The sequence below is a fragment of the Hypomesus transpacificus genome, chromosome 9, assembly GCF_021917145.1.
Source record: "Hypomesus transpacificus isolate Combined female chromosome 9, fHypTra1, whole genome shotgun sequence".
NCBI lineage: Eukaryota > Metazoa > Chordata > Actinopteri > Osmeriformes > Osmeridae > Hypomesus > Hypomesus transpacificus.
This window is the reverse complement of record NC_061068.1, coordinates 5,688,170-5,715,179: the sequence shown is the minus strand read 5'-3', so window position 1 is coordinate 5,715,179 and position 27,010 is coordinate 5,688,170. Positions and strand designations below refer to the sequence as shown.

The 27,010-nt window shown below is 46.1% G+C and overlaps 1 protein-coding gene across 2 annotated transcripts in view; it reads left to right on the top strand.

Annotated features, from left to right (window-relative positions):
• The window catches only part of tafa4b (TAFA chemokine like family member 4b), a 30,244-nt gene extending 3,888 nt beyond the window's left edge, over nucleotides 1–26,356 (top strand). For both annotated transcript variants that reach the window (XM_047025498.1, XM_047025497.1), the window contains 5 exons: nucleotides 10,263–10,385; nucleotides 10,513–10,628; nucleotides 16,596–16,751; nucleotides 23,037–23,161; nucleotides 24,869–26,356. In XM_047025498.1, coding sequence (XP_046881454.1) covers nucleotides 10,514–10,628; nucleotides 16,596–16,751; nucleotides 23,037–23,161; nucleotides 24,869–24,880 — 408 coding nt within the window. In that variant the 5' untranslated portion in view covers nucleotides 10,263–10,385; nucleotide 10,513 and the 3' untranslated portion in view covers nucleotides 24,881–26,356. The remainder of the gene's footprint in view (nucleotides 1–10,262; nucleotides 10,386–10,512; nucleotides 10,629–16,595; nucleotides 16,752–23,036; nucleotides 23,162–24,868) is intronic.
• Nucleotides 26,357–27,010: the final 654 nt, after the last annotated feature.

Genomic DNA, 27,010 nt, shown 5'->3' with positions numbered 1-27,010 from the left:
TGTGTGTTTGCCTTACAGTTATAATAACATTAAGGGTAGACTTGCAAGATAATAAACTTTGATGCTCGCGCTTGGTTTAGGACAATTTAAGACTTATTAGGTTATATATTCAAAGACCACCCTTGTGAAAGCACAGTTATGTAAAAAAAAACATCTGGAATTTATCCAGACCTTTTGACATTAAAGTGACGCAAAATGTTTCTCTTAATACCGAAATTTAACCATAAAGAACGCAACTTAACTATAATCCAACCGACTGTCCGTAGAATGCTTTCGCAGTATTGGAGGAGGATGAGAGGCAGAGTTGAGATTGATGCAGTTTTCTGTGCAAGGTTAAATAAGCGATCGGTGGCTCTTTGTGCTGCTTAGCACCTATTGAGTGGTCTGGAAGGCTGATCCGCTGATCCGGCGTTTTTTCACGAGCTTCTAATCGCTCGGAGTGGATCCTGGTCGGGCGAGAAGAAGGGAGCGCTGCGCGACTGTACCGGAGAAACACATAGCTTCTACGGACCCTTCTACGGAGTTACAGGAAATGCGCGCACGCACACACGCGCGCGCGCACATACACCCACTCTCTCCATCTATCTGTCTCCCTTTACCTCAATGTGTGACTGTTTTAAACACACACACACAAACACACACACCTACACACACACTCAAGGTGGAAAATGACTTGGTGCATGTTAATGGGGGCAGTAATGAGACCAGCCCCTATCATGTTAGAATTGTTAGTCATCCTTGTCTCCAGCCCTCCTTTCTCATTCCTCCTCCTGTCCCCTCTTCAGCGCTGCAATTTGTACAGCACTGAATGAGTGTAATTATCTGGCCATTGTTTTGCTGTGCGGTCATAGTCCAGAGAAACCTGTGTCATCAGTATGACAGGGGAGAGTGAGCGCGGCGGTGTGAGGAGCGGTTTGGGGACTTAATTCTCATTGACAGTCACATTAACAGAGGAGCAGCTCCTTTAATCCTGCGGAGATTACTCTCTTAAACCTGGTATCCTATTTGACCGAGCCATTCTCTGCACGCACACACACACACACACACACACACACACACACACACACACACACACACACACACACACACACACACACACAACGCACACACACACACATAGCACACACACGGACGCATGAATCACTGTCGTTATTATCTTTTAACCTCATACTGAGGACTGCCTCCCTGCAATGGATTTCTTGTCCTCAATCCCATCGCGCCTCTGTGGTCCCGTCTCATCTCCCCGACACCCCACCACGACGCCCACCTCCTCTTAGACCCTCGGCTTCCCCTCCCTGAGAACAGGGTCTATCCTCCAGGGGCCTGACACCCCCTGTCTCATCCTGGAGACGGCTCGTCTGGCTGACGGGCTGTGAATGAGGGAGGAGTTCGCTGTCTGCGTTTTGTGATCGTGCACAAATTCATATCTGAGCAAGGAGGCAGACCTGAGAAGGGTAGAGGGCAAAGAGAGGGAGGGAGAGAGAGTGAAAGAGGGAGTGAGAATGTTGGAGTGAGAGTGAAAAATAAATAAATGGCGAGCCACTCCTTGGTAATGGGCTAGATGACAAACAGGGATCTGGGCTGTGTTCGGAGCAGTGAGGCAGACCTGAGATCTGCTCTGTCCGGCCCCTGTGGACTGACTAGAGCCCTGTCTGTGATGGATGCTTCTCCACTAAGGAAGGAGGGAAGCAGAAGAGTTCTCTCAGCAGGGAAGGAGAGCAGTGAAACGATGGAGGGATGAGGGCCTTTCATCAGCATGGTAGATTGGTCGTGATGGCCATTCATCCTCTCAGAATTTTTCCATGCTCTGGGCAAATCATGCTGATGTAGCAGAGTTGCTGAACTGAAGCACCAGAATACCACTCTATCTGTGCTTTCACAGGCCAGCCTTGGTGGAACTGGCGCTAGACAACATTGTTCCTTCTTGAGGTAGAGGACAAATGGATTATCTATGGGCCTCCTCAAGGAGGATTACTGAAAGGACCTGCCTCTACTATGAACTGCAAGAGCAAGAGGTTATATAAAGGTTATGGGTGGGGTCAACCGGTACTGGATTTAATAATGCCTTGTTATCGCTGTAAAAAAAGAATCTGAGGGGACTGAACTTTGATCCTCTGAGCTCTAGAGAATGATCAGCCAAGGACTAGCACCCTCTCTGTCTGTTTTTTCTCTGTCTCTCTTACACACACACACACACACACACATTGTACGGCTCTCTGGATCCTTCTCCAGGTGTGTGTATACCCCAGGAGGCTACAGTAACAAAGGGAGACATATGAGAATGTGGGGTGTATAATTGAATGGAAAAGGAGTGTGTGAATCAGGAAGAGGAACCCCGGAGGACAGATGGAGAGAATGAGATGGAGAGAGAGAGAGAGAGAGAGGTAGAGAGAGAGAGAGAAAAGCATGGGAATAGAAACACTTTGGACAGCTCAGAAGTTTTGCTCCGGTTCCACCACCTCCAAGGACTGTGTCTGTGTGTGTGTGTGTGTGTGTGTGTGTGTGAGACAGGTGCCCTCACACCAGCTGATTGAGTCTGAGGTGCCTTTGTGTGCGATGCGGCTGTATGGCCATTCCAACCAAGGTCTAATTCCATTTAACAGCCTCCATTTTGACAGACAGTTCAAGCTGGTTCCTTTCAGCTCAGGGAACAGGGAGAGAGCAGTGACATCGCTACACAAATGTGTTTTGGCAGTGGGTGATTGGTCAAATGAAAGGGTGTGTGTGTATGTGATCTACAAACTGTATACACATTGAGTTGAAAATAATTGGACAGTATTTTTCAAAATAACCGATTAGAGTGTGCAATTTGGTGTGCAAACTTTTTATTTTCCTATTCTTTTAGTAAGATCGATGCATTATATGACATATCACGCAGAAGCAATGGTGGTGACTAAACAGACACTGCTCCTACTCAGGATGCTGTCTCCTGGTGTGTGTTTGTGAGGATGTGTGTGTGTTTGTGTGTCCCTACCTGATTTGGCAGCTGGCAGATGTGCAAGAAACACTGAGCAACTGTTTGTGTGTGTGTGTGAAGGATGATGAAACCCTCGCTGTGTGTGGCCTAGTGTGGGGCCACTCAGTAGAAGGTGTGCGGTCGCATTGACCAGCAGTGCCTGTTGTATGAGCTGACATCACAGGAACGTAGAACAGCAGCAGAGACCAGGAGGGGGGGGGGGCGGCTTTAGGTGTGCGGAACTCATCGATGGAGGGGCAAAGACGGAAGGATGGAGGAGCTCTTGCATGTGTGTGTGTGTTGGTGCGTCGATGAGAGAGAGTGAGGAAGAGAGACAATGCACAAGCGCAAGCCAGACGTTTCACGTGTGAGAGTGAGAGACTGATTTGAACTGTCAGAGTATGTAAGCACTAAGCGATGACGTCAAAGTAGGTGACTTGGTTGAGTGTGTGCTGGAAGTTCTAAGACCAGTCTGTATGAGCATAGGGTCAGTGAGTTTGAGTTGATGGGTTTGTAATGGAAGCTTCAGGCAGCAAGTGGTCAAGGGACTGTTTCTGAGGACCAACGATGTCACTCACAGAATCAGTGAACAACTCTCCCCAAGGAGGAGGATGAGAGAGAATTCAATTTGTGCGTGGGTGTTTATTTGTGTGTGTGTGTGCATGTGCTTCTACTTATGTGTCCATGCATAAGTATATGTGCATGTGAGTATTTTTTAAATGAGTGTGTGAGTCTGTGTGTGTGTGTCTACATATTGTGTGTTGCCTTGCCTTGATATTGGGTTTGAGGGTTTGAGGCCTGTTCGTCTCGAGGGGAACCGAGCGATACGGTGTCATGCACTGGAGACCCACAGACAAATTAATTCACTTATTGACATCGCTGACACGTCTCACTGACTTTGTAAAATGAACAATTGATCAGCCTCCCTCTGTCTCTCCATCTCTATTTCTTTCTCTTTTGGACCTCTCTCGCTTCCATTCCTGTTCACTGGACCCTCTCTTCCTACTGCTCCGCTCGTTCTTTCTTTCTTTCTTTCTTTCTTTCTTTCTTTCTTTCTTTCTTTCTTTCTTTCTTTCTTTCTTTCTTTCTTTCTTTCTTTCTTTCTTTCTTTCTTTCTTTCTTTCTTTCCTCCCTCCCTCCCTCCCTCCCTCCCTCCCTCCCTCCCTCCCTCCCTCCCTCCCTCCCTCCCTCCCTCCCTCCCTCCCTCTCTGTTTTCTCTCTTTCCTGGCTCTCTCTGTTCTTGTTTCTCTCTCTCTCGTTCCCTCCCTCCCTCTCTCTCTTTGGTTGTCCAGTTTGCACGCGTGGCACGTTTGGTCATTAATATAATTACGTACTTGCCGGCACCAGGCTGGTCATTAGCAGTGGAGGGGGCTGAAATAATCAGGATGTCGGCCCTGTATATGTGCGTGTCTGCGAGGGTCGTTCGGGGCGAAGGCCGACGCCTCTGCGCTCCTCTCCTTCCCTGAGACCCGTCCCATTGATTGGCCTGTTCCATGAGTATGCAGCACGTAGCGCAGTGGGCTGAGGAGTCAATGAGAACAGTGCATTCCTTATCGCTAAAGACCCTGTATTAGCAGCCAATGTAGGAGAGAGGCCGCAGAGGCAGGCGCAGAAAAATCAAACCCCGCTCCACATCAAGGTTGTTTATTTTTCATTAATCATAATTTGGACTCAAAGCCTGATGAATGGCTGCGTCTCTCAGGCGCTTTGCTGTCAGAGTGCCTCCTGGCTCTGCATGTCTGTGAAGTTCGACTCGATAGACCAAGGAGGGCTGGACCACAGTCTCTCTGTCTCTCTCTCTCCATTTCTCTCTCTCTGTCTCTTTCTCTCCTTTTCTCTCTCTGTCTCTCTCTCTTTTTCTCTCACTCTCCCTCACTCTCTCTCTGTCTCTCTCTTTCTCTCCCTCGGTGACTCATTGTTGGACACACACGGTATCTTTCATCAGACGGTGGGTAATGACTGCTCTGCTCTGCCAGGTTTGGGACCTTCCTCACAACTCTCCCAGCCTCTGATCCTTCAACAGCCTGGGATGAATGTGGGAGAAAGAGAGAGAGAGAAATACAGAGACCAATGCAGAGAGAAACATGTAGCATTAAAGGGAAGGAGGGAGAGAGGGTAGTACAGAATGAAGTATTTCAATCACGCCAGGTAGACAGGCGATCCATCGCTATAGTCAGAAGATGGTGAGCAGAGTGGTCCACACAATTTTACATCATTGTTATACCACCTGCGGAAACATCCATAAACAACTCGCTCTCACTCTTTCTGCATTCCACCAAGTGTTTTGGTAGAGGCTGAGAAACAGGTGTTTAGATGTACACCTGTTCAACTCCCTGTCGGCCTCCCATTCATATCCCTGCCCTGAGGGATGCTGACTTTTAATGGTCTTTTATTGCTTTATTAGAGAGAGCTGGATTTATGACTCAGGCCGTGACTCTGTCTGTCTGAGCTGGAGGAACGCTGCTCTGATCTATGTCAGCCCACGTCGGCTGTCTGGCTTTACAACCCCGCCCTCGTAAAGAACCCAGCGCCGGGGCTGTGTTTGTCGGCGCTGGGCCTGGGTCCCGGCCGTGGGCATGCCCGGGGAGTGCGCTAATGTTTATTAGCTTGTTAGCGTCTGTGTCTGTGGTTCCATAAAGCATGGAGCAGGCTGCATCCATCTACCCTGCCTCAGCGGGAGAGGCTCACTTGAGCTGGTTGCTCCGCCCCACAGGGTCGTCCAATACAACACCTGTCTGGAAACACACTGTAGAAGGCGTGTCTGTCTTTGCTGTGCGTCCGTGTGTCCATGTGGTTGAAGTTGTGTGTGTTTCTGTGTGACTGTATGTGTCAGCAGGGTGGGTCCAGACTCCCTGGAGCTGTCGGTAACCTGCTTAGACATATGACACACGCTAAGGGACCCTGGTCACGTCTGCTTTTCTTCCGTGGTGCAGAAAAAGGAGGAAGGCAGAAAAAAGACCCCTGAAAACCCTAAGAATAAAAACACACACACACACATCTGGCCGAGTCACCGGATCCTGGAGGGGCTGAGACTATGGTCTGTGCAACAAGCTGAGGATTGGGACTTAAGTGCAGGCCGATCAATTGTGCTATAATGGTACCTTACCACCAGCGCCATCTCTGAACCCTGCAGTCAATACCACAGAGAGGGCCACAGCAGGTAATGGCCCCGGATCCTGCAGCCGTTCCTCCCAACTAGGGGCTGATCCTAGATTAATTGCTTGTGGGTGTCCAGGAGTGTTTGCTGCAGAAAGACTATGTCTGGCTAACCGGCCTCTGACCTCTCTGGTTGCCCACATGCCTACAGTACAGCCAGTCTGTTGTTGAGGGGTGGAATAGACCGTGTTTAGATGACCATAGGTCAACGCTTGCAATGTAGAGACTGAGCAAGACTGCCACCACACACATGAGTACAAACACATTCACGTACACACTCTCATAGGCGCACAAGCACACAAAGAGGAATGCATTAGACTCCACAACAGAGCAAATAAATTGGTCCGTCATGATTAGAAATAGCAGCAGGGAGATAGTGAGCGTGGAGCTTACAGTGGAAAGAGAGAGAAAGAGAGAGGTGGATATTGTGCTTCCTAAATGATGTGTGTCCTTGTATGTCTGGGACCTATCTATCTGCAGCCAGAGGAGCAGGAGGGGAGAGGAACATGCAGTAATGGGCTCCTCGCAAAGCCAGATAAATGCACACCAACACGATGCTACGCCCCAACAGCATTTTAATATTATCCACATCTGTGGAAATCTCAGAAGTCTCTATCAGGCTTGTGGGTCTGTGCGGTTCATTTTCAATATCTCTCCGCTGTGGGAAGGCACAGTTTGTTTCACACAGATACGGGTTTTTGTCTGCTCTGTTTGTGTCCAGACTCCGAGAATCCCTATTTAGAGATAGGGATGTCATGTGTCTCTGTTGAACTACACACACATGCACGGACACACAAACACATGCACACATCCTTTAACAGGGATTACCTAGATGAGACTGTGCCAGGAATATGTATGTTCAGGTTTGATAAACAGATTTCTTTTAACGAAAAACTGATCCTCATTTCCTATAGCACCTTTGGGTATTTTATGTAGACTGGATAGTTTAGCATGTAATGATGCCCTGATCTGCTCCTCTAACTATAGTGTTTTATAATGGTACAGAACAACGCAAAAGGTTGTTTGGCAAAGTATGACATGTTAATTGCATGTTTGTGAATGTGAACCTGTTAAACGAGAATATTCTTCAAATGTGTGCATTGTAAAGAGTTTATATACGTTTTGGTATTAATATATTGTATTTGTGTGTGAATGGGGATGGACATGTTGGTGTGTGATGACCTTTTAATGCAGGGCACAAGGTGACATCTGTGTCCGAGGTAGGTTTGGTGTCACTGCATGTCAATGAGGCCATCAATCACCTGAAAACCCCATCTCTCCCCACCTCAAAGGAGTGTGAGAGATGCAGGGGTGGAAATAGAGAGACGAGAGAAAGAGGGGACAAGATGAGAATTAGTGGAGGACTTAAGTTATAGCATGATAGTCTCTATCTTGCTTATACCTTCTGTGTGTGTGTGTGTGTGTGTGTGTGTGTGTGTGTGTGTGTGTGTGTGTGTGTGTGTGTGCGTGTGTATACATTATATGTATGTAGTATGTGGCCATTCTCCCCCCCCATCTTGAATATAAATGAGACAGTGTCACAACCTGACCAGGTGTTCTGTCCAGCTGAGCCACACCTCTTAACCCCCCTCCCCCCACACACACACACCAAGAAACATGGCATTATTCAAGCATGTGTGTGTTTGAACTGTGCAAATGTGTGTTAACTCATAAATATTCCGAAGCTGTTAAGTCTGTAAGTTGTGTGTAGTTGAGTTGAGCATGTGAATGTGTTTTCTTGTGTGTGTGTGTGTGTGTGTGTGTTTCCCCCCGAAGGATGAATGGGAGGTGTTATGGAGGACAGCAGAGTGACAACAATTTGACTGACAGAACACTTTGTCCCTTGAGTCATAGGTAAAAGGGTGCACCTGGAGAAAGAAGACAATGCATCAACCCACACACGAGCACGCACACATGGACACACACACACAAGCACACACACATAGACGAGCACGGGAACATGCACCCCACGCACACACACACACACCATTGTGCTCTTTTAATGAACGTGTCAGGGAACAAAGCTGCTAAAAATGCACACCATGGACCAGCCTATAGAAAGAGAATAGAAAATGTGCTACTGTGCTGTGGTGCAGCATGCCAAATCATTTCTCACAGACGCCGCACATGCACTGCCACACACTCACATTCTCACACAGACACACATAGGCACACCTACTCTGCCATCCCAACCCCCCCCCCCCCCCACACACACACACATACACACACACACACACATACATACACACACACCCACACACTAAAGTACTTGAGGATATCGCTTGTAGTAAAGGCTAACAAGCAGACACACACACACACACATCCACATTGTATGCTCAGATGTAGATGCAGAATCAAGCGCTCGGTCACAGTATGTAAAGTGAGTGTAAGGTATGTGTTTATGTTTGTGTACACACAGTATGGTGTCCCAGAGTCACACAAAAACAGCCGCAGCCTCAGATGTGCTGTCCTGTCATTCCCGGGTGACTGATCTTCCCACCTCTTCTTTCCTGTCTCTCTCCCTCCCCCCTGCTTCTTTGGCCCTTATTTCCTCCTTTCTCAGGCTGTAATCCCTTCATCTCTTGCATTCCTGCCACTCATTTCATCTTTTTCTCCCTCACAGCTATGCAATATGGTTGGACATCTGTAGTTGGTCTTAGTTGATTATGTTCTCTCTCTCTCTCTCTCTCTCTCTCTCTCTCTGTCTCTCTCTCTCTCCATTTCTCTCTCTCAATTTCTCTCTCTCCATTTCTCTCTCTCAATTTCTCTCTCTCTATTTCTCACTCTCTTTTCTCTCTCTCTCTCTCTCTCTCTCTCTCTCTCTCTCTCTCTCTCTCTCTCTCTCTCTCTCTCTCTCTCTCTCTCTCTCTCTCTCTCTCTCTCTCTCACTCTTTCCCTCCACACCAAAGTAACCTTGCAATCTGGCATTGGAAGCCAGCCCTCACCTCTACACGCCATTGTCTGTATGCATAAATTGTACTGCATGAATATATATTATGACAATTTATCAAATACTTAAATTATTCATAGGGATGTTTTCAGATTCTGTTTGCAATTATGGTTTGGGAACTTTATTTAACACTGTGGATGATCCCGTCATCAGAGTGTTTCGGAGTAGGGATTTATCCTGCTTTATCTCTTATTCGACCACCAGAGGGCAGTGGAATCCCACGTTGTTCACTTGGAGGTGGCACACTCGTTTGTAAATCATGCATCCTCACTAATAAGATCAATGTTTTGATGTGTCAAGTGAATATTTAATTTTAATACAGAGGGAAACAAACTTTGATTCAAGACTGTGTGGACTTTCAACCCTGGGTCTGTTAGCTGGGTAAAGAGACAGCTGTATCACAGGTATTGACACACTTATAATGAGGTCTGATTCTTTTTGATGAGTGTGTGTGTGTGTGTGTGTGTGTGTGTGTGTGTGTGTGTGTGTGTGTGTGTGTGTGTGTGTGTGTGTGTGTGTGTACAGACACTTTAGATTCGGTCACTCAGCAGTTATAAGAGAGAGCTTGTATTTACTTTGCAAACATTCTGTGTGTGTTTGTGTAAAACTTGAAAGTGTGTGTGTAAGATTTAAAAGTGTGTGTGTATTTGTGTAAGATTTGGAAGTGTGTGTGTGTGTATTTGTGTAAGATTTGAAGTGTGTGTGTGGGAAGGTGGGTGGGGGTTGTTTGATTCAAGAATGCAGCTTTATATGTTTGTTTTTGATGAATACGTTGTTTGTATGCTTTTCATGTGGTTAGTGTACATTTATTTGAGTGAATCATTTAGCTAGTTTCTGTGTATGCTGTTGTCAACCCATACCACTGTGTGGGGTTTGTATCTATCTGTGTGTGTGTGTGTGTCAATTTGTGAGGCGTTTGAGCCGCCTGCCTCTCTGCTGAACTCCTCAGAGTTGTGATGTAGAGCCGTGGATCCCGTTCAGCCCGGGAGTTAGGGTTAGCCCACTGTAAACAATGGATCTAACACGGCCCCGCCCTCTTACCCTCACCCCTCACTGTCCGGGACCCGGGGAAGGCGTGGGGAGGGAAGGAGGTGGGGAGGGAGGGAGGCGGGGATACCCAGGGGCCCTGGGGGCAGTCGAGCACCTCAAGATGGACCGCCGTGCCTCTGCTCTGACCCTGTTGTGCTGTGCCTCTCCTAGGACCCGGAGGAGGGTGAGAAGAGGAAGAGCAGGAGTGTGCACGTGCAGTTATGGCTCATCCCCCAGGCCTATAGAAGACCAGCTCAGAGAAAGATCAGAGAGGAGTAGGACTGAGGACCAAAGGTAAAAGTGTACACCTGACCTCAACCGTTGCTCTTTCATTCCTACTTTTCTCTCTATTCTTTGAAGAACCTCCGTCTGTATCTACTCCCCCTCCCGTATCCCTCCCCCACCCCTCCCTCTCTTGCAGGATGAAGCCGTGGGGGAGGTCAACATGGCCGTTGCAGGTGGCCTTTCTTGTCGCCGCGGTGATGCTCTGCGGTGGCCCCGTGTCTGCTGGCAACCGTAACCATCGGGGACAGACAGGTACAGCAGGTCCTGCTTTTGACCCCAACCCCACATGAGGTTAATTACTCTGTCATGATGCCAACACAGCAGTCCCCTTAGCCTGTCACCAGGCGCGGCTCCCAGAGTGCAGGGTCTCACAGGTGACAGCTCCTTTGTCCCTCACAGTCACACAGCGGGCCATCGAGAGCTGCCTGTTCTAAAGGCTGCATGCAAAACACACCACGATTAAATGATACGGGCTGGAGCAAAAAGCCCTTTAGCTGTCAAACGCACGGCTGACCCTGAGTGTGATGGTGATCTGATCTACAGAGCAGAGCAGCAGGATGGAGGTGACCACTAGCACTCTGCTAATACTCTCTCTGGTTCATATTCAGACTTAGAATCAGACAAAGGCCCAGGATCAGCTCTAGGTAAGGACAGCTTCCTTGAGAGAGTCCCAAGAAATAGCCTTAGAACTGTGCTCCATGAGTAGCCCTATAACCCTGCATTGATTTAGCTATCAGGCCAGTGGTGAAACATCATCCACCACACCCCTGTCTACTAAAACACACACACACAGAGAAAGACATACACACACACACACACACACACACAAACTCTCTCACAGAGACACACACACACTCACAATCCCCAACCTCAACTATTCCAATTATCACCCACTAATAAAAACCCCTTCCCAAGATAAAATTAGTATGTATGTATATATGCGTTGGTTAGACCAACATTAATTGACACCCACAAGCTAACATGCTCTAATTTGCATGATTCATTATAACCTCCCCCTGTGTCCGAGTGACCAACAGAAGCCAATAAAAATATCACCACGCCTGGCGGTCGCTACAGGGCCACAGGGACCGTTCTGCTAAGTCACTCACCCCCTTCCCCCCCCTCCCGCCCACATCCACACACACCCCTGCACCCCCCCCCCCACATCTCACTCCTCCTTCAGAGTCACCCCTCTCCTACTTAATTATGACTATTTCCTTAATTATCCTCTCGTTTCCTAGTAGCATCCTGGAGTTCTCCCTCCCGATGCAAGGTGACCTTTGTGTGGCCCAGAAATGCCATCAGCATCTACTCACCAGTGACTGATGGTATTAGTTTCCTTTTGATGGAGCGGAGGCTGCCTGTGCTACACCAGTCTTTCAGCAGGAACGCCACTAATTGCAGTCCCAATCTGTTGTGAAGGTCAGCCGGGGTCTCTTCTCCCCCCTGATTTTATACAGTTTCAGAGGAAACGGCAGACGACTTGTCCCCGCTCCAACCACAGACGTCCGTTAGAGGATTCCCACTAATTGGTCGACGCTTAAGACTTGTTTGCTGTAAAGCTGTGCAATACACAGACGGCACTGTGAAGGGGGAAAACAATAATTGGATGGGCATCACAATACCTACATTTGTTTTCCTCTGTTCTCTATCTTAGGCTTCCCTGTAAGGCTATTTGTAGACAAGGCTATAGTCAGATTAGGCCCGATCAGTGTGCTGTTGTACCAATTGTTGCCACATGGTGGCTCTGGAGGTCATAAAATACCTAATTGAAGGACTTTACTCCATCTTAAAGTTTGTTTACTCAAGATTATTCTGCATGACACTTTAGAACTCCTTAGGGTAAGTAACACATAATAACATTAATAGAAGTGTATAAACTAAGTGTCATCTCACCTCCCTGGCAGGGTGTGTCTGGACAAGCCAGTAGTGATCAGTGAGGAAACTATTACACGGAATGTTCTTTCTTTTTCTGCCAATGTTCTTTCGGGCTTGAAAGACAATAAGCTTTTAGTCATCGACAGACACTCAGACACAGTAAGGCACACACATACCCACACACGCACACGCACATACCCACACACACACACACACACACACACATACCCACACACACACACACACACACGCACACACACATACCCACACACATACACACACATACCCACACACACGTACACACACACACACACAAGCACACACACATACCCACACACACGCACACACACACATACCCCCCCCCACACACACACCCACACACCCACACACACACACACACACAAAGACATACATACTCACACACAGGCACCCCTTTGTGCGTACGGCTTATCAGACTCTTCACAACCCCACAGACAGATCCCAGTTAGATGCTACCAAGTACGGGTTTCTCAGGGTGAAAACCAATTTGTGTTAGCTCCTTTTCCTTTCCTTTTTTTCTGCTCCTTCCTTGTTTTTTTCGGCTTCAGCCACAATGGCTTTTGATCAGGGCCCAGGCAGACTGGAGGGTCAGGAACGCTGTGTGGAAGAAGGCCACTCAACATATCTACCACTTGATGATAAAATGTTTTTTTTGGACCACCTTGTTAAAAGTAACAAAAAACAACTGAGAAAGCGTTTTCTCACTCTTGTTCACTGCCAAAACGGCGCCTTCCTGTCCCTAGCTGTCCTAATGGGCCCCTGCCCTAGGCCAGGGGTGTTCTAGCTGAGAAAGGTAGGGGCTCTGTGAAAGGAACAAAAATTCTGTTTCAGCTCGAGCGGAGCCACATCAAAGTCAATCAGGCCAGAGATGTGCAGCATACTCATTTACAAGGTCACCTTGACGAGACAGTATGGACCCTCTGAGTGAAGGTACGCACACTAACCTCAGTCTCAGACAACTGTTTGGGCATTCTGTTATTACAGCTATCTAGACACAACACAAAAGTCAGTACTGTACATTGTTTGTATGAATGACTAACATTACTTGTCTGTATTCCATAGTCTGGTATTGAGAGTCCCATTACGGCCCAACAGCATCCCATTACCGTCAAACAACTCCCCTAAGAACCCCCTAGAGTGGAGGGATAACAGCTACAGGCCACAGACACAGAAACAAGAGAGGATTTGTGGACCTTAAGACTGGTTTGAATGAGTAGCGTGTCGGTCTGTGCTCGGCTTGCAGACGTGCGTGCGTGTGTGTCTGAGTGTGCGTTTTCCTTCTTGACAAACAGTGCTCCCCAGTCACAGCGAGTGGGTTTTATTGGGGATAGATTTGCGTATAAATGAGGTGGCTGCGTAGGAGCACTCAGCCGTGCAAACAACCTGTTAGATTAGCATACATCTGTGGATGGGGCCTGATTTGGACCTGTTAAACACAGATAATGTCAATGTGATTGATGGTGCATGCGGGGCAGCTCTGCACAGAGGCAAGGGGGCTGGAAAGGGGAAAGGAAGGAGAGATGGACAGAAGAGGTTTGGTTCGAGCCGAGGGAGGGAGAGAGAGGGAGAGGGGGAGAGGGGGAGGGAAAGAATGGAGGAGGAGGGTGGGGGTACAGTAGGTGAGAGTAAAGCAGAGCTGGAGGTCAGGAGTCTTATGTGGTAGAAGTGGGAAGAGGAGTAGAATTATTACTAGGTGCTTTTGAGGTGTGTTGCTCTGTAAGTCAAGCAGGGTCCACGTAGGGAAGAAATTGTTCAACCACAAAAGCTCAACCCACTGATACTCATGTAGTCTGGATTGATCGTTTTATCATCCTCCAATAGAGGAGTCCATGTCTGCTGTCCTCCTGCATGTCCCCTGCATCAACGCTTGCGTCTCTGCCCGAGATGGTAAACGCCTGGCCTTTAGCTTCAGACGACTTGTCACATATCGACAGAGGAAAGACACGCTTTTTGATAAATTGCACAATGGTTTGTCTGCCGCTGTCTGTCAGAATACATTAGTCGCCTGGCTGCCCCATCATTTCAAGGTAGCACTGCTTTGTTTAGAGCACAGTAAACCTTCAGCCGTCACAGAAATAGAAGCATTTACCCATGCTTGGGAATCCAGCCCATTTCAGCCTGAGTTGAGATTTATTACGTTAAGACTGCCGTAACACCGATGTGGGAACATGATGGTTTACTTCGAGCACTGAAACACTGATTACTGTGTAACCATGGCCTTTTCAAACCTGTGTTTACACTTTTAAAACAACGAAAACAAATCAGGGACAGGTTAGAGTTTCACAGATGGATACGGGAGAGAGAGAAAGAAGAGTGAGAACGACAAAAAGATCAAAACAGAGAAAGGTAGAGACAAAAAAAAGGAGAGGAAAGAGTTATAGAGAAAGAAAGAAAGAAAATGGGACTGAAGATTTCTGCCCCTGTGAACTCATTATGCCACCAGAAGGAAGCCTTACCTCTGTCCTCCCCTCTGTCAGAGACAGAGACCCTCGCTTACAGACCTTCCTGCTTCACACACACACACACACACGCACACGCATGCACACATACTGACGCACACTCCTACAGTACATCTATACCCATATACATATGTATATGTGTGTGTGTCTGTACAAGTGACCTTTTGCTTCGACTCTCATGACGCGGTTTGGTCATGACATGGTGGGAGGCTTACAGTGGTGGATCTCCAGCTGTGTTTCAGTAACGGACATTTGAGCCACTGTGATCCTCTTCTGTTCACTGTGAAATGGATGGAATACATGCAATGAGGCAGAACTATTTCACTGTACAAGTCCATCTCTTTTTGGAAAATCAGAATACTATTTGGTATACTGATGGAATTATTCTGTTTTAGCCATCACTTTGTATTCTGGTTTAGTGGAAGTTTGCACAAGCGTTTTAGCTCTCTCTATTCTGCAGGATTCTCTCTATTTTTTAAAACATTGTTATGCTCCATGGTGTCTAGGAGTGTAAATGTGCCTCAGCTTGGACTTTGGAGTGTACATACAGTAAGTTTCACTCTGCATGTATGAGATGGCTGACGCGTGTGCATGTTCGCGTGTGTGTTTTTTGGTGTGTGTGAGTATGTGCGTGCTCATGCTAGCGTAGACTACATATGCGTGTGTGTCTGGGTGTGTTTGCAGTGATAATCCGCCAGCTCCTCGATTCCCAGGGGAGACGGGGACAGAGGACTGTGGGAAATGAAAACAGAGGGATGATGGCGGAGGAGTGCCCTGTGAGAGGGTGGGATCATTGAGAGGGCTCTCTGGAGAAGACAACAAACAAACCATAAATCAGGAAGGATGAGAGGGGCCATGGCTTTCTGAAATAGAACTCAATATTGTGTGTGTGTGCGTGCGTGTGTGTGTGTGCGTGTGTGTTTGGTTTGAGAGGAAATGAGTATCTCAAAGCTTATTCAACAAAAGTTAAGAATTAATGGATCACTTTTTTACCTGTCCATGCATGGGGAGGATGTTATAGTTTTATTTTCCAGGCCACCCTTAGACCACTCTTACAGAATTTGCATAATTCTTTCATCCAACGATAGATACTTTTTTGTATAGACTCCCTATCCAAGCCCACATTGTAACATCTCTGACCAGAAAAGCTTACATTACAATAACTATCATTTCAATATTCATTAATTTCATTAGTTAGAAACACCATTAAAAATATTCAGTCAAACTCAATTTTTCTGTCCTGGCAAGTCAAAATCCACTAGTTGGATTTCCCGAGGCGAGCTGTGGATTTGCATATCCAGTTGTTTATCACACCTCCTAATGTTCTCCATACATAATAAATGCACAAACCCTGCCACTATATTTTTATTTACAGGACCCAGACTAATTACACTAGGACTGCTAATGGACCAGTCTGGCTGAGGATGGAACTAAAGTCCTGGCATAACAACAGTGGCTTGTGTTGAAAGACTAGTCGCGAGAGGTTGAAGAACCTTCTCTACTGTTTATACGGCTGTGAATAATTCAACAGATTTTTATTGTATAAACCCTGAATACTCAATGCAATATATGTACTTTTTGGGGGGTTTAATTTGAATGTGGTTTGTCACTAATTCATGTTATATGCATTAGAATACGACGGTAGACCACATTAACTCAACTGGATGGCTTTGAATAATATCTCTACCCCCTCTCCTCCCTCCCTCCCTCCCTCCCTCCCTCCCTCCCTCCCTCCCTCCCTCCCTCCCTCCCTCCCTCCCTCCCTCCCTCCCTCCCTCCCTCCCTCCCTCCCTCCCTCCCTCCCTCCCTCCCTCCCTCTCCTTCCTTTGTCTCTCCCTCCCAGCTTCTTACCAGGTAAAGCAGGGTACCTGTGATGTAGTGGCCATTCACCGCTGCTGTAACAAGAACAAGATCGAAGAACGCTCTCAGACTGTCAAGTGCTCCTGCTTCCCTGGCCAGGTCGCTGGCACAACCAGGGCCAGGCCCTCCTGTGTGGAAGGTAAAAGCAGAGTGTGTATGTGTGTATGTGTTTGTGTGTATGTAAATGTGTGTGTTTTCTGTTTTCACCGCAACGTATATTCTCTGGAATGGCACCAATCACATATTCTATTGTTAATGCACCTCATGAAATATTCACCATGCAGCCAAACACATCCACTTCCTGCAGGGACAGGAAGCTGGCATTCATTTCTACGCACTCACTTTTGTCCCGTGACAAAGACAGGCTGCACATCTCTGTACTCTCAGCCCTTATCTCTGCTAGATCAGGTAACATTAAAGGTTATGGCCACAGCCAGCTAATGCAGGTGATAAAAGATCTCCTGTCCCTTATCCCCAGTGCAAGGAGGAACACAGCTGTCACAGGCTGCCTGCTTTTGCCCAAGGCTTGAAATCAAAACCACAATCTGAAAGGCATGATTTCATTTGGGAAAGCCTTCTATTTCATATCTGTTAAGGCTATTTGTCCATATATCAGGAAATAATAGAGAGAAATTATTTTACGGTCTGTTGCACTCAATCATATCCCTACACTCAACACTATAAGATCATGTTTAAACAAATAAAACGCTGAGCATGGAAAATGGATTACACTGAAAAAACTGAAGATATAGATATATGCCGTGCAAACTTTTGTGTGTGGATTGGAGACGGCGAGGGTGGGGTTGTCATGGAGAGAGAAAAATGGGGGGGGAAGAAATGCAGAGGTTGAGTTGTGAATGGTTGAGGCTGTTGTTTGTGTAATGATGAAGAGGAGATGGACCTGGTGTCTGCCTGTCTTCAGGGGTGGTTCCCTAGTGAGGGACAGACTGAGTGTCATTGACCTCCATCAGGAGTACACCTCCTTCTGCCTATCCCTTGAGAACACACACACACACACACTCACACACACAAACACACAAACACACAAACACACAAACACACAAACACACACACCATCGCCAGATGTATTAACCCCTCCTCCCGAGGGAAATAGAAATGTGTCCCGTACGTGAGTGGAGTGAGCGAATCAGACAGAGAGGTGGAGATGGAGCCAGAGGTAGAGTAACCTCTGGCACTCACTTCAATGTCTCTGTTTATCTTCAGTAAAGCCTCTTTCCCTTTTCTTCTTCCCACAAGAAAGCTGTTTGTGCCAAGGTCAGCTGAGTTAGAACCAGAGCTGGACGTCTTGCTTTCTCTCTGGCTCCCGGTCTTGCTCTGATGCACTGTGATGTTTCATCAGCTCATACAGCTGAAATGACACAGCACATATTATACTGAATATCAATAATGTATATGCCTAGTGTTTGCAATAAAATAGGATTTGAAAATAATTAAGTACAGATATTGCGGGACAGGGACTATTCATGTGAATGTGTGCATGTGTGCACTTTGAGTTCTTGATTATTTGCTGTTGTTACTATATGCAGTATATTTGTATGCTGTTTTGGATAGTAGAATTAATGAAATGCAAAACAAAGTTGTTTGGTTGGATTTCTGGACTGCTGTTCCTATGTCTGACCAGTAGATGGTGTTGTTTCTTTCCCTTTCAAATGAATTGACATGCTCCGAATGCTTCCCTGTATTTATTTTGCCTAATTTATTGAGATTTTCAGACTGGAACGATAGTTTGATAATGCACCCAGTCAACCAGAGCTAAAGTAAATTACTCTGAATTAGAAAGTTAGGTAGAGAAATTGTGCTCCAAAATGTCATCACATACTTCAGGTTCCTAGCTGGTGTATGACTCTTACACATTTGATAAAGCTCTGCATCACAGCCCACCATAAGACCCAAAGCACTCAACTATGCTCTGTTCTAAGTTAATGCCCTGTAGGGAGTACTGGAAGACATGGCCTATAGCACAGTGAATGACATGTTCAGGGAAGGGAATCATCCCTGACTGAGGTGCTCAGTCTCTTCCGCCAGTGTTTGGACTCTGTGTTCAGAGCTGGTGATGAGGGACAGCTCCACATGAGAAGACAGAGTGAGCCTGCGTCTTTTAATGATGGCCGATGACATGAACGTCTGGCTCTGTGCCCGGCCCCTGGCAGCTTTGACACCTTAGAGAACTGGCTGCCGCTCCTGTTTATCCCGGCTTACATCAGTCTCTAGCTGCTCTCCTTCCTCTCTCCTTCCACTCTCTCCTCCTTTCCTGCCTTGCTCTGTGTGAACTCGATCCTGAATCCCACTCCCACGAGGTTGCACGGGAGAATGACTAAATGTTCTCTCCTCAGCTGTCTTTGAAAGAGCCTGTGGTGCGAGCACAAGCGTTGAGTGGGAAGTCTCTCGATGTCTCAACTTCCACATGGCGCCTCAAAAATGGAATGGATGGGGTCAAATTCATAATAGCCAATAAGCAAAGGTCGAGAGGGGCGTCTCTATTTGTCAAGGCGCTCCATGGGGAGGCGATGTGTGTGTGTGTGCGTGTGCCTGAGGGCCTGCCTTTGGTGCCTGCTAAGGATTGTGCTGCATTATTATCATACCACATGAACTGTTGAAAGGCAGAGCCAGTGACCTGAGTCAGTAGCAGTGGTGACGCTGGGTCGGGCTAGGGGGGCTGGGAGGGGTGAGGGGTGGTGGTTGTGGTGGGGGGTGGGGAATGGGGTGGTGGTAGATCTAACCTGATGGAGAGAAAAGGAGGAAGGATTGATGGGTTTAGATGGGGGAGGACTGGTGGAGCTCACAGGAAAGAACTAGGAGAGATGCTGTGGGTTTGTTTCATGTGACGCAGCTCTGCAGGTCTCCTGCGCTTGGGTGGTTGTCTTGTTTTGTCTGTTACCGGCAGTGAGCAGGATGCTCTTTGAGGTCAAAGGGATGGTTTGTAAATGTCACAGAGGCAATTTTCTCCTTAATTCTCCTCTTCTGTGTGTGTGGCTTTGTCGGTTTGTGTCTGTGTTTATGTGAATCTCAATATCTTTAAATAATGTAATAAAGCTCATCAGGTTAGAGCCTGACAATACCCTCTCTCAGTCACACACAAGCGCTCACGTACACAGTTCGCAGTGAAAAGTTTTAATTGGTGATGACTCTCCAAAAGCGTTACGCTCGGATGAACATATTGTATCCTGGCTCCCATCAAGCCACCAGCAGCAGAATGATACAGTGTCAGTGATGTGGGCCCCACAGAGAAATACGTGCTTTAGCGAGACTAATCTATTATTCCCTATGTGTTCAGTACATGATGATGAAAGGGGGAGGGTCAAGTAGCTCTCTTTGAAGTACGGTGGTGGATTATGTATATCTATTTTCATCTCATGCTCTGCATTCCCCAGGTCAGCCGTCAAAAGGCACTTTCATTGTGCCTGTAATTGATTAAATCATGCTTATTTTGTTGCACTATGTGTACCACAGAGAAAGCCCTGTTGATATTGAGTGTACCATATGTTATATGTTCTGCTACAGGCCAACAGATTAGCGTTTCAGTCGAGTTCACCTGTCAACACGGTGATAACTGGTGTTATAGATGAGTTTGCATGTTTGTTTTTCCCCACTGTGGTTTCAGCATCGGTGGTATGCCACTGAACCATGTTGGGTGAGGGTGGTGACGGGTCTGTTTCTATGTGAGTCTATGTAGTCATAGCTGCAGTTTTAACTTTGTCCACATGATGTCACACACATTCAACAACAACGCTGGAGTCACATAGAAAAACACACACACACACACACACACATGCTGACACACACAAACACCAAGTGTTTTGACAGAATGTGCATTCAGGGATACACTGATTGAATATGTTGCGTTGTGTGACATTTGTTAGTGCTATTGTAGATTGACATCATCATCAGTGATATGAGCCAGTCCTCTAGGCAGCCTTGAGGGTTGACACCTCCGTAGGCCTTATTTAGACAGACAGCCCAGAGACAAGCCACAGCCTTAGCAGTTCGACAGAACAGGCATCACCTCACCTCACCCATACCTGCAGCTGTCAATCTCGGCTGCCGACGACAAGATTAAACCTTATGGAGATGTTTTGAGACATTTTTCGATAAAGATTCATATATTACTCATATATATGTAAATAATCAAGTTATTTGTAAATACTAGATTTGCTTGTGTGGCTGCGTCTATTATTGAGGTAACAGAGCTGAATCTAACGTTGGTTTGCCTACTCATTAGTTGCAGCTGAAAGCTGGATGACATCTTTCTTTTGTCTTGATCAGTAAATACGGAGGATAAACCAAATACAAATTTTGATTATGCAGCATGTTGGAAAATTAATAGTATCTAATTGATCTATGGAGGAGATTTTCTGCATCACCAACAGCCTTTTAACCTTACCATGACAACACAATCGTTTTGCCATTCCTGTTTATTTTCTGAAATGACAGACAGGTGCATAGATGTTCTCCCACGCCCCAATACCCCCCCCCCCACCCCCTAGAAGAGGGGAGGAGAGTGTCACACTAACTCTATAATGGCTCTTACAGGCCATGCTCATTAGCTCTAAATAACATCCTTGGAGCGATAAGCACCATCGGCCGACACCATAATGGCAACATTAACGAGCATTATACAGCCATTGGTTTTTAGAACCACTTACTGCCACTGAGCTCGTGCATCATAACAGCATGTTCCCCGGTGCTGTGTGACAGTTTGGGTAATTGATTGTAGATTGTGCTGCATCTTTTTGAACAGTGACTGTCCCTCTCTTTGTTTCTGCTGTAACTTTTCCTCTCCCCTGGGTTTCTCTTTCTTTCTCAAAATCTCTTTTTTTTCGTTCTCACTTTTCACATTTACTCTCACTCTTCCTCCCCCTCTTTCTCCACCTGTGGCTCTTGTTCCTCATTCCATTTTCTTCTTTTCCTTCTTCCATCATTCTCTCTTCCATTGATCCCAAAAACACTGTTTTGGTGAACTTCCCATTCACTTACACCCACTATTTATCTCTCGCACTCTCAATCACATTTGCTTTCTCACACCCTTCTCACAACAATCTCTCTTTTCCCCCTCTCTCTCTCTCTCTCTCTCTCTCTCTCTCTCTCTCTCTCTCTCTCTCTCTCTCTCTCTCTCTCTCTCTCTCTCTCTCCTCTCTCTCTCTCTCTCTCTCTCTCTCTCTCTCTCTCTCTCTCTCTCTCTCTCTCTCTCTCTGTCTCTGTCTCTCTCTCTCTTTCTCTCTCTCGCTCTCTCTCTCCCTCCCTCATTCTCTCTCTCGCTCTCTCTCTCTCTCTTCCTTCTACATGACAATTGAGGGGATTTGCTCATGTTCTTTTGCATAATTCTACAGAAAGCCCATTTTGCAGCAGATTTCACTCCCTCCTCCCTTTGTTGGAAATAATTGTCTGCAACAACCCTGTATGTGAGACAGACCACAACCCCCCTCTATCTCCCCCTTTTACAGTAATTGATTAGTCAGTAATTGATTAGTCAATCAAAGTAGGGAATACGCTAGCAACTTACCGTAACGTGATGCTGCCCGTATAATCAGTCCTTTTTAGTGGAATGGATGGCGACAGATTTGTGTTTACTGAGGTCTACACCATGAGGTCAGATGAGATGGTTATCTTAACAGTGATGCGTCCGCTCTGAGAGATGGAAGTCATAGTTTAAGGCAACACCCAACCCAGATCTGGTTCAGGTCCAAGACAGTCTACTCTGACAGGCTCTCCAACTGTGGCATTATACATGCCACCTTCCTCACTGTGATTCTTCACCAAACTTGTTCTCTAATACCTTGTTTGAAATCATAACCTCTTTGTCACAGGGTAATTAATGGCTTTGCTGTAATTGCTGCTGAATATATTCCACTAATCTAGAAGTGTGCATGGTGTCACCCTTTAATGATGATCGCTCATGTGCTGATAAAGTTTAACAGCTCTTCATCATGAGGTAACACTGAGTGTGTCAGTGCCACACCTCTCACCCTCTCAGGTAGAGCTCAGGCACTGACAGAGATGTCACCTCTTCACAGCATCAAGATGATAGGCTTTTTATGTGATCGCGGTAAAAGCCATGTCTAACATCTGATACGACCAATTCTGTGCATATTGTTACTGTATACAGTGCAAGGCATGCTGTATTACTAAGCCATTGTAAGTTAACACCAATGAGCTCATGCGATTTCAATGTATCTGGTGAAACGGGTCTAACGTTGTTGAAATCAGTGTAACACCATTGGACTGCCACTAAGCCACAAAGTTCCAGTGTCAAAGGTCACTCTAAACCTCACATCTTCCTATGGTATCTCTACTCTCTACACCCATTCTGCACTATTCTGTGCTAATCTATTCTGTACTAGTCTCCTCTCCTTGGCTTAGTCCACTGAATGCCCCCTCCCCTGTCCTTTCCCCCTCTCGTCTCCAGCCTCCATCGTGCTGCAGAAGTGGTGGTGTCAGATGCACCCCTGCTTGGATGGAGAGGAGTGTAAGGTGCTCCCCGACCTCACTGGCTGGTCCTGCAGTACTGGGAACAAAGTCAAAACCACCAAGGTGAGATGAGGGCATGCGTGTGGTTTGTTTCATGTGCGTGTTTGTGTGTGTGTGTTTGTTTGTGTGTTTGTGTGTGTGTGTGTGTGTACAGTATTCACCAGGTGTATTTATACCAGGTGAACTGCAAGTAAGTGTCACAGGAAAACATTTGAAAGAGTTTCTTTTGGTCTTCCTGTTGTCCAACAGCAAATCTGTGTGTACTGTAAGAAGTACTCCAAATTCAATATACTTTGATTATGATTCAAATTTTAATCCCTCAGAATTTCAAATGTTATTTAAAAACAAAGGGACTTAATATGATAAATATTTTCAGCAGCTTGCCTCTTAGGGAACATCAGATGTTCATGAAACACTTTGGATCAATTCCGTGCCTGGATGAGTAAATGTTGACGTTGATTCAATTGAAAGCCCCTGTTCTCTATAACAAAAATCTTGTTTCTTAGTAAACACATTTTTGTGAAGTGTGAATCATACTGAGAAATATTAAACATAAAGTGACTGAATTAAGGCTCATCTTCTAAATAAAAATATATTTTGATTTTTAATACATTTAGTGAATGGACTGTAATTTCGGAATTTATGTGAGACATAAAGGGAAAAAAAATATGGAGAGAGAGCGAATCAACAGCCCAGTTAGGCTTGTTTGTAAATCTATAAAGATTTAGAGAGACAAAAGGAAAATGCTTGGAGAGAACTGGACATACAATGGTATGCTAATTGTCGCTATTCAGACAGGGTAAATTGTTTTCAATGAAAGTCCTTCATGGCCCTTTGTAATCAATCGAAGTGTGAAAGTTAATTTGCGGGATTGACGGCCAGGGTGTGTTGTGGGACGAGGCAGGTGTGGTTTACTCACAGGTGAAACAGAAACAGAGAGGCAGTTGTGGAGAACACCATAGGCTCCATAAGAGTAATTGTTCGGAGAGACGGAATACAGTGGAACATCTGTCGCATTCATTAGAATGGATTATGGCGGGGGGTTCCGTAGAGAGTTTCAAATTAAGAGCCCTAATTAAAGTGGTGCGAGGGCTCAACAAAGGTGTGAACGCACGCTGGAAAAGACAAGGCTGTTTGAATGAACGACCCCGGGCCAGTGTAGGAATGAACAACCGATTGGTGGAGTCGTTGTGAAAGTCTGTCATGTCCCTCCCTCTCTCTGCTCTCTTTATCTGACTGTCTAGCCAATCGGCTGTTTAGGGAGTGAGGGACGGCTGACTGCATCACTAGACATTAATTGCACATTTGCTTGGCATTGTGGGGTAAGAGCCCAGTTACTAGGAGACTTTATGGCAGATGTCACAGGAGATTGTTCGATGAAGCCGATGCCAAGGCAACTGCTCTTCCCCACGACCGCTCTCTCTCCTTCTCCCTCGCCCTCGCCATACCCATGACCTTCTCTATTCTGTCTCCCCTCTGTTATGTGATGTGGAGGGCTCCACCTCTCCTTTGGCCTGTGTCCCTCACATCCACTCTGCAGAGGCGTGGATTGTTCCCCCTGGGGCGGCAGGCAGAGTTGAACCTGCAGAATACATTGTCCTGATCAAGTCACTCTCCTATTCCACTGCACTGAACTATGCTGTCAGAGACTCTGTATTAGTAACTACATGAGAAGATTCTCTTAGTCAATCAGAGATAATTGTACGTTTCTGTGTCAGGGGTTCAACTGTGTGATGTCTTATCTCTACTGTTTTTCCCTCTCTGTTCTAGGTCACCCGATAGCAAGATAATTGGTGAGCTGTAAAGCCAACCAAGACTCAGAGACTAGCTCCATATGTAAAGACCTGCTGACACATCTAATAATGAAACTGTCAATGTCAACTACAGGAAGACATTACATCATATCAAGGTTTTGCAACAGGTACTGGAACACACAAAGAAGGCAGTGATGAGTAGAGACTTTGGGGATGCGAGGAAACACACTGCTCCAAAAGGACTACAATAGACCATTTATGGATACCCAGGGCATGTTTGGACCGAGCATTGGAAATCAAAGATACAAAGACTTTATATCGTCTTCGACTGAATCATGTAATGGACTCACAAGAGTGGCCAACGAGAGGTTATTTGGAAGCAACTGAAGGGTCCAAATAGAAGGTTGATTCAATCAAGCTTTTCTGGAGGAGAAGATGTGGTGGATTTACAGACTGTGTGTTTGGATGGATCTGTGGAAAGATCTGGACTATTAAAACAAATGGAGTTGTTTACCCCTCTGTTGTGATGGTTTCTCTTCAGCTGCGAGGAGGAAGAGACAGCTCATAACCAGTGAAACACAGTTATTGTCTATTACTTACTCTTGTGGTTCAATTCACTATCATGAAAACTGTTTTCTGAGAGGCATTTTGCAGCTCTAATTATGGTTGCTGAGTAGGCTCATAACAGCATATTAATGATTCATGTAACATATTTGCACTAGTTGAAATCGTTTTGGGAATGTTTTGTTTTTCTAGTTATCTGGAGTATTTTGCTGTAGATGTCACATGAAATCAAAAAAAGGAAGATATTTTGTCAAATATCTACCTTTATTGGTAAAGTTGAGTATGTCATTCCAATCCGCCCTCCTTGGCATTGTAGCATTACTGGTTTAATACAGTAAAAAACATGTTAGTATAAACTACGACCATTACAACGTTTAAAAAGCCTTACAGTAATTAGCGTGGTGCTCGACTGTGAACTAGCAAAGTGGCTAATGCTTTATTTGGATAGTCCCTGTTGATCATTTGTAGATGCTCGAAACTATGAACAGAATGTCCCAAATGTGATTCTCTGCTGATACTCAACACATGAGGAGGGTTAGACTGAGGCTTAGTTGATAGTTAAGTTTTTCATTTCTTGATTGTTTATTGAGCATCCACAGTACAGTACTAAGAACCACCATCTACAATGGACGATCCAAACAAAGGATAAGACACATCTCCCTATTTCAGCCCAGAGATGATTTGAAAGCTTGAATAAACAGCCTCTGTGACATCTCGTAAGTTAGCTGTAAAAGAAAAAAGCCCATAAAACAATGGAAATGGTTCTGCGTATGTTGTTTTATGTTGTGTTGAGAATGTAGGTGAAAGGAATTTGTTTCTAAAATGTGACATTCATTCTCTGCTTCACCTTCCGGTCCCTTATGTGGGAAATACAGGATTTGTTCTCATACTTTTTCCTCATCTGAAAGAAGCTGAATTCTGCTGAATGGTACCTTTCACTGACACCAGAGTCCTGCCCGAAACAAAACCATTAATGCTTAACTTACTTTAAACAATCTATTTCTCTCATGGAAGACAGTATAACCTGTGGATTCTTCCTCCACAGGCATCTCTCTCTCTCTCCCTCTCTCTCTCTCTCTCTCTCTCTCTCTCTCTCTCTCTCTCTCTCTCTCTCTCTCTCTCTGTGTGTTACCATCCCTTCCCTTCCCAGTAGTGTCTATCTCCCTTTATCTGCGTCTCTGCTGTATCTGTGTATCAGTGTTGGGTCAGTGTGCCCCGGGGCCTGGCCCTGCTGGCTGAGAGGCCCCTCAGACAGCCTGCTTTGTGAGCTATGATAAATCTATCTGAGCCGGAGCTTTCCCAGTGCTGAAGCCCTGGGCCAGAGGGATCCAGGGACAGAAGGGCTAGTGGCAGCTCCACTCTCTCATTACTGAGTCCTGGATAGCACTCACCCTCTCCCGGGAACACTGACATGTATTTTTAGGCTTACTGTATGTGCAGTTAGGGCAGTCGAACCACAATGGCCCGCTACTTCCCGCTGTCTTTCAACTCCAATGGTCCACTTGAAGAACTTACACACACCCATGATATCTTTTCAAATGGTCACTCTCAAACTGGCTAAGAACGTGCTCTCTTTTTTCCCTCTGTCATCCCT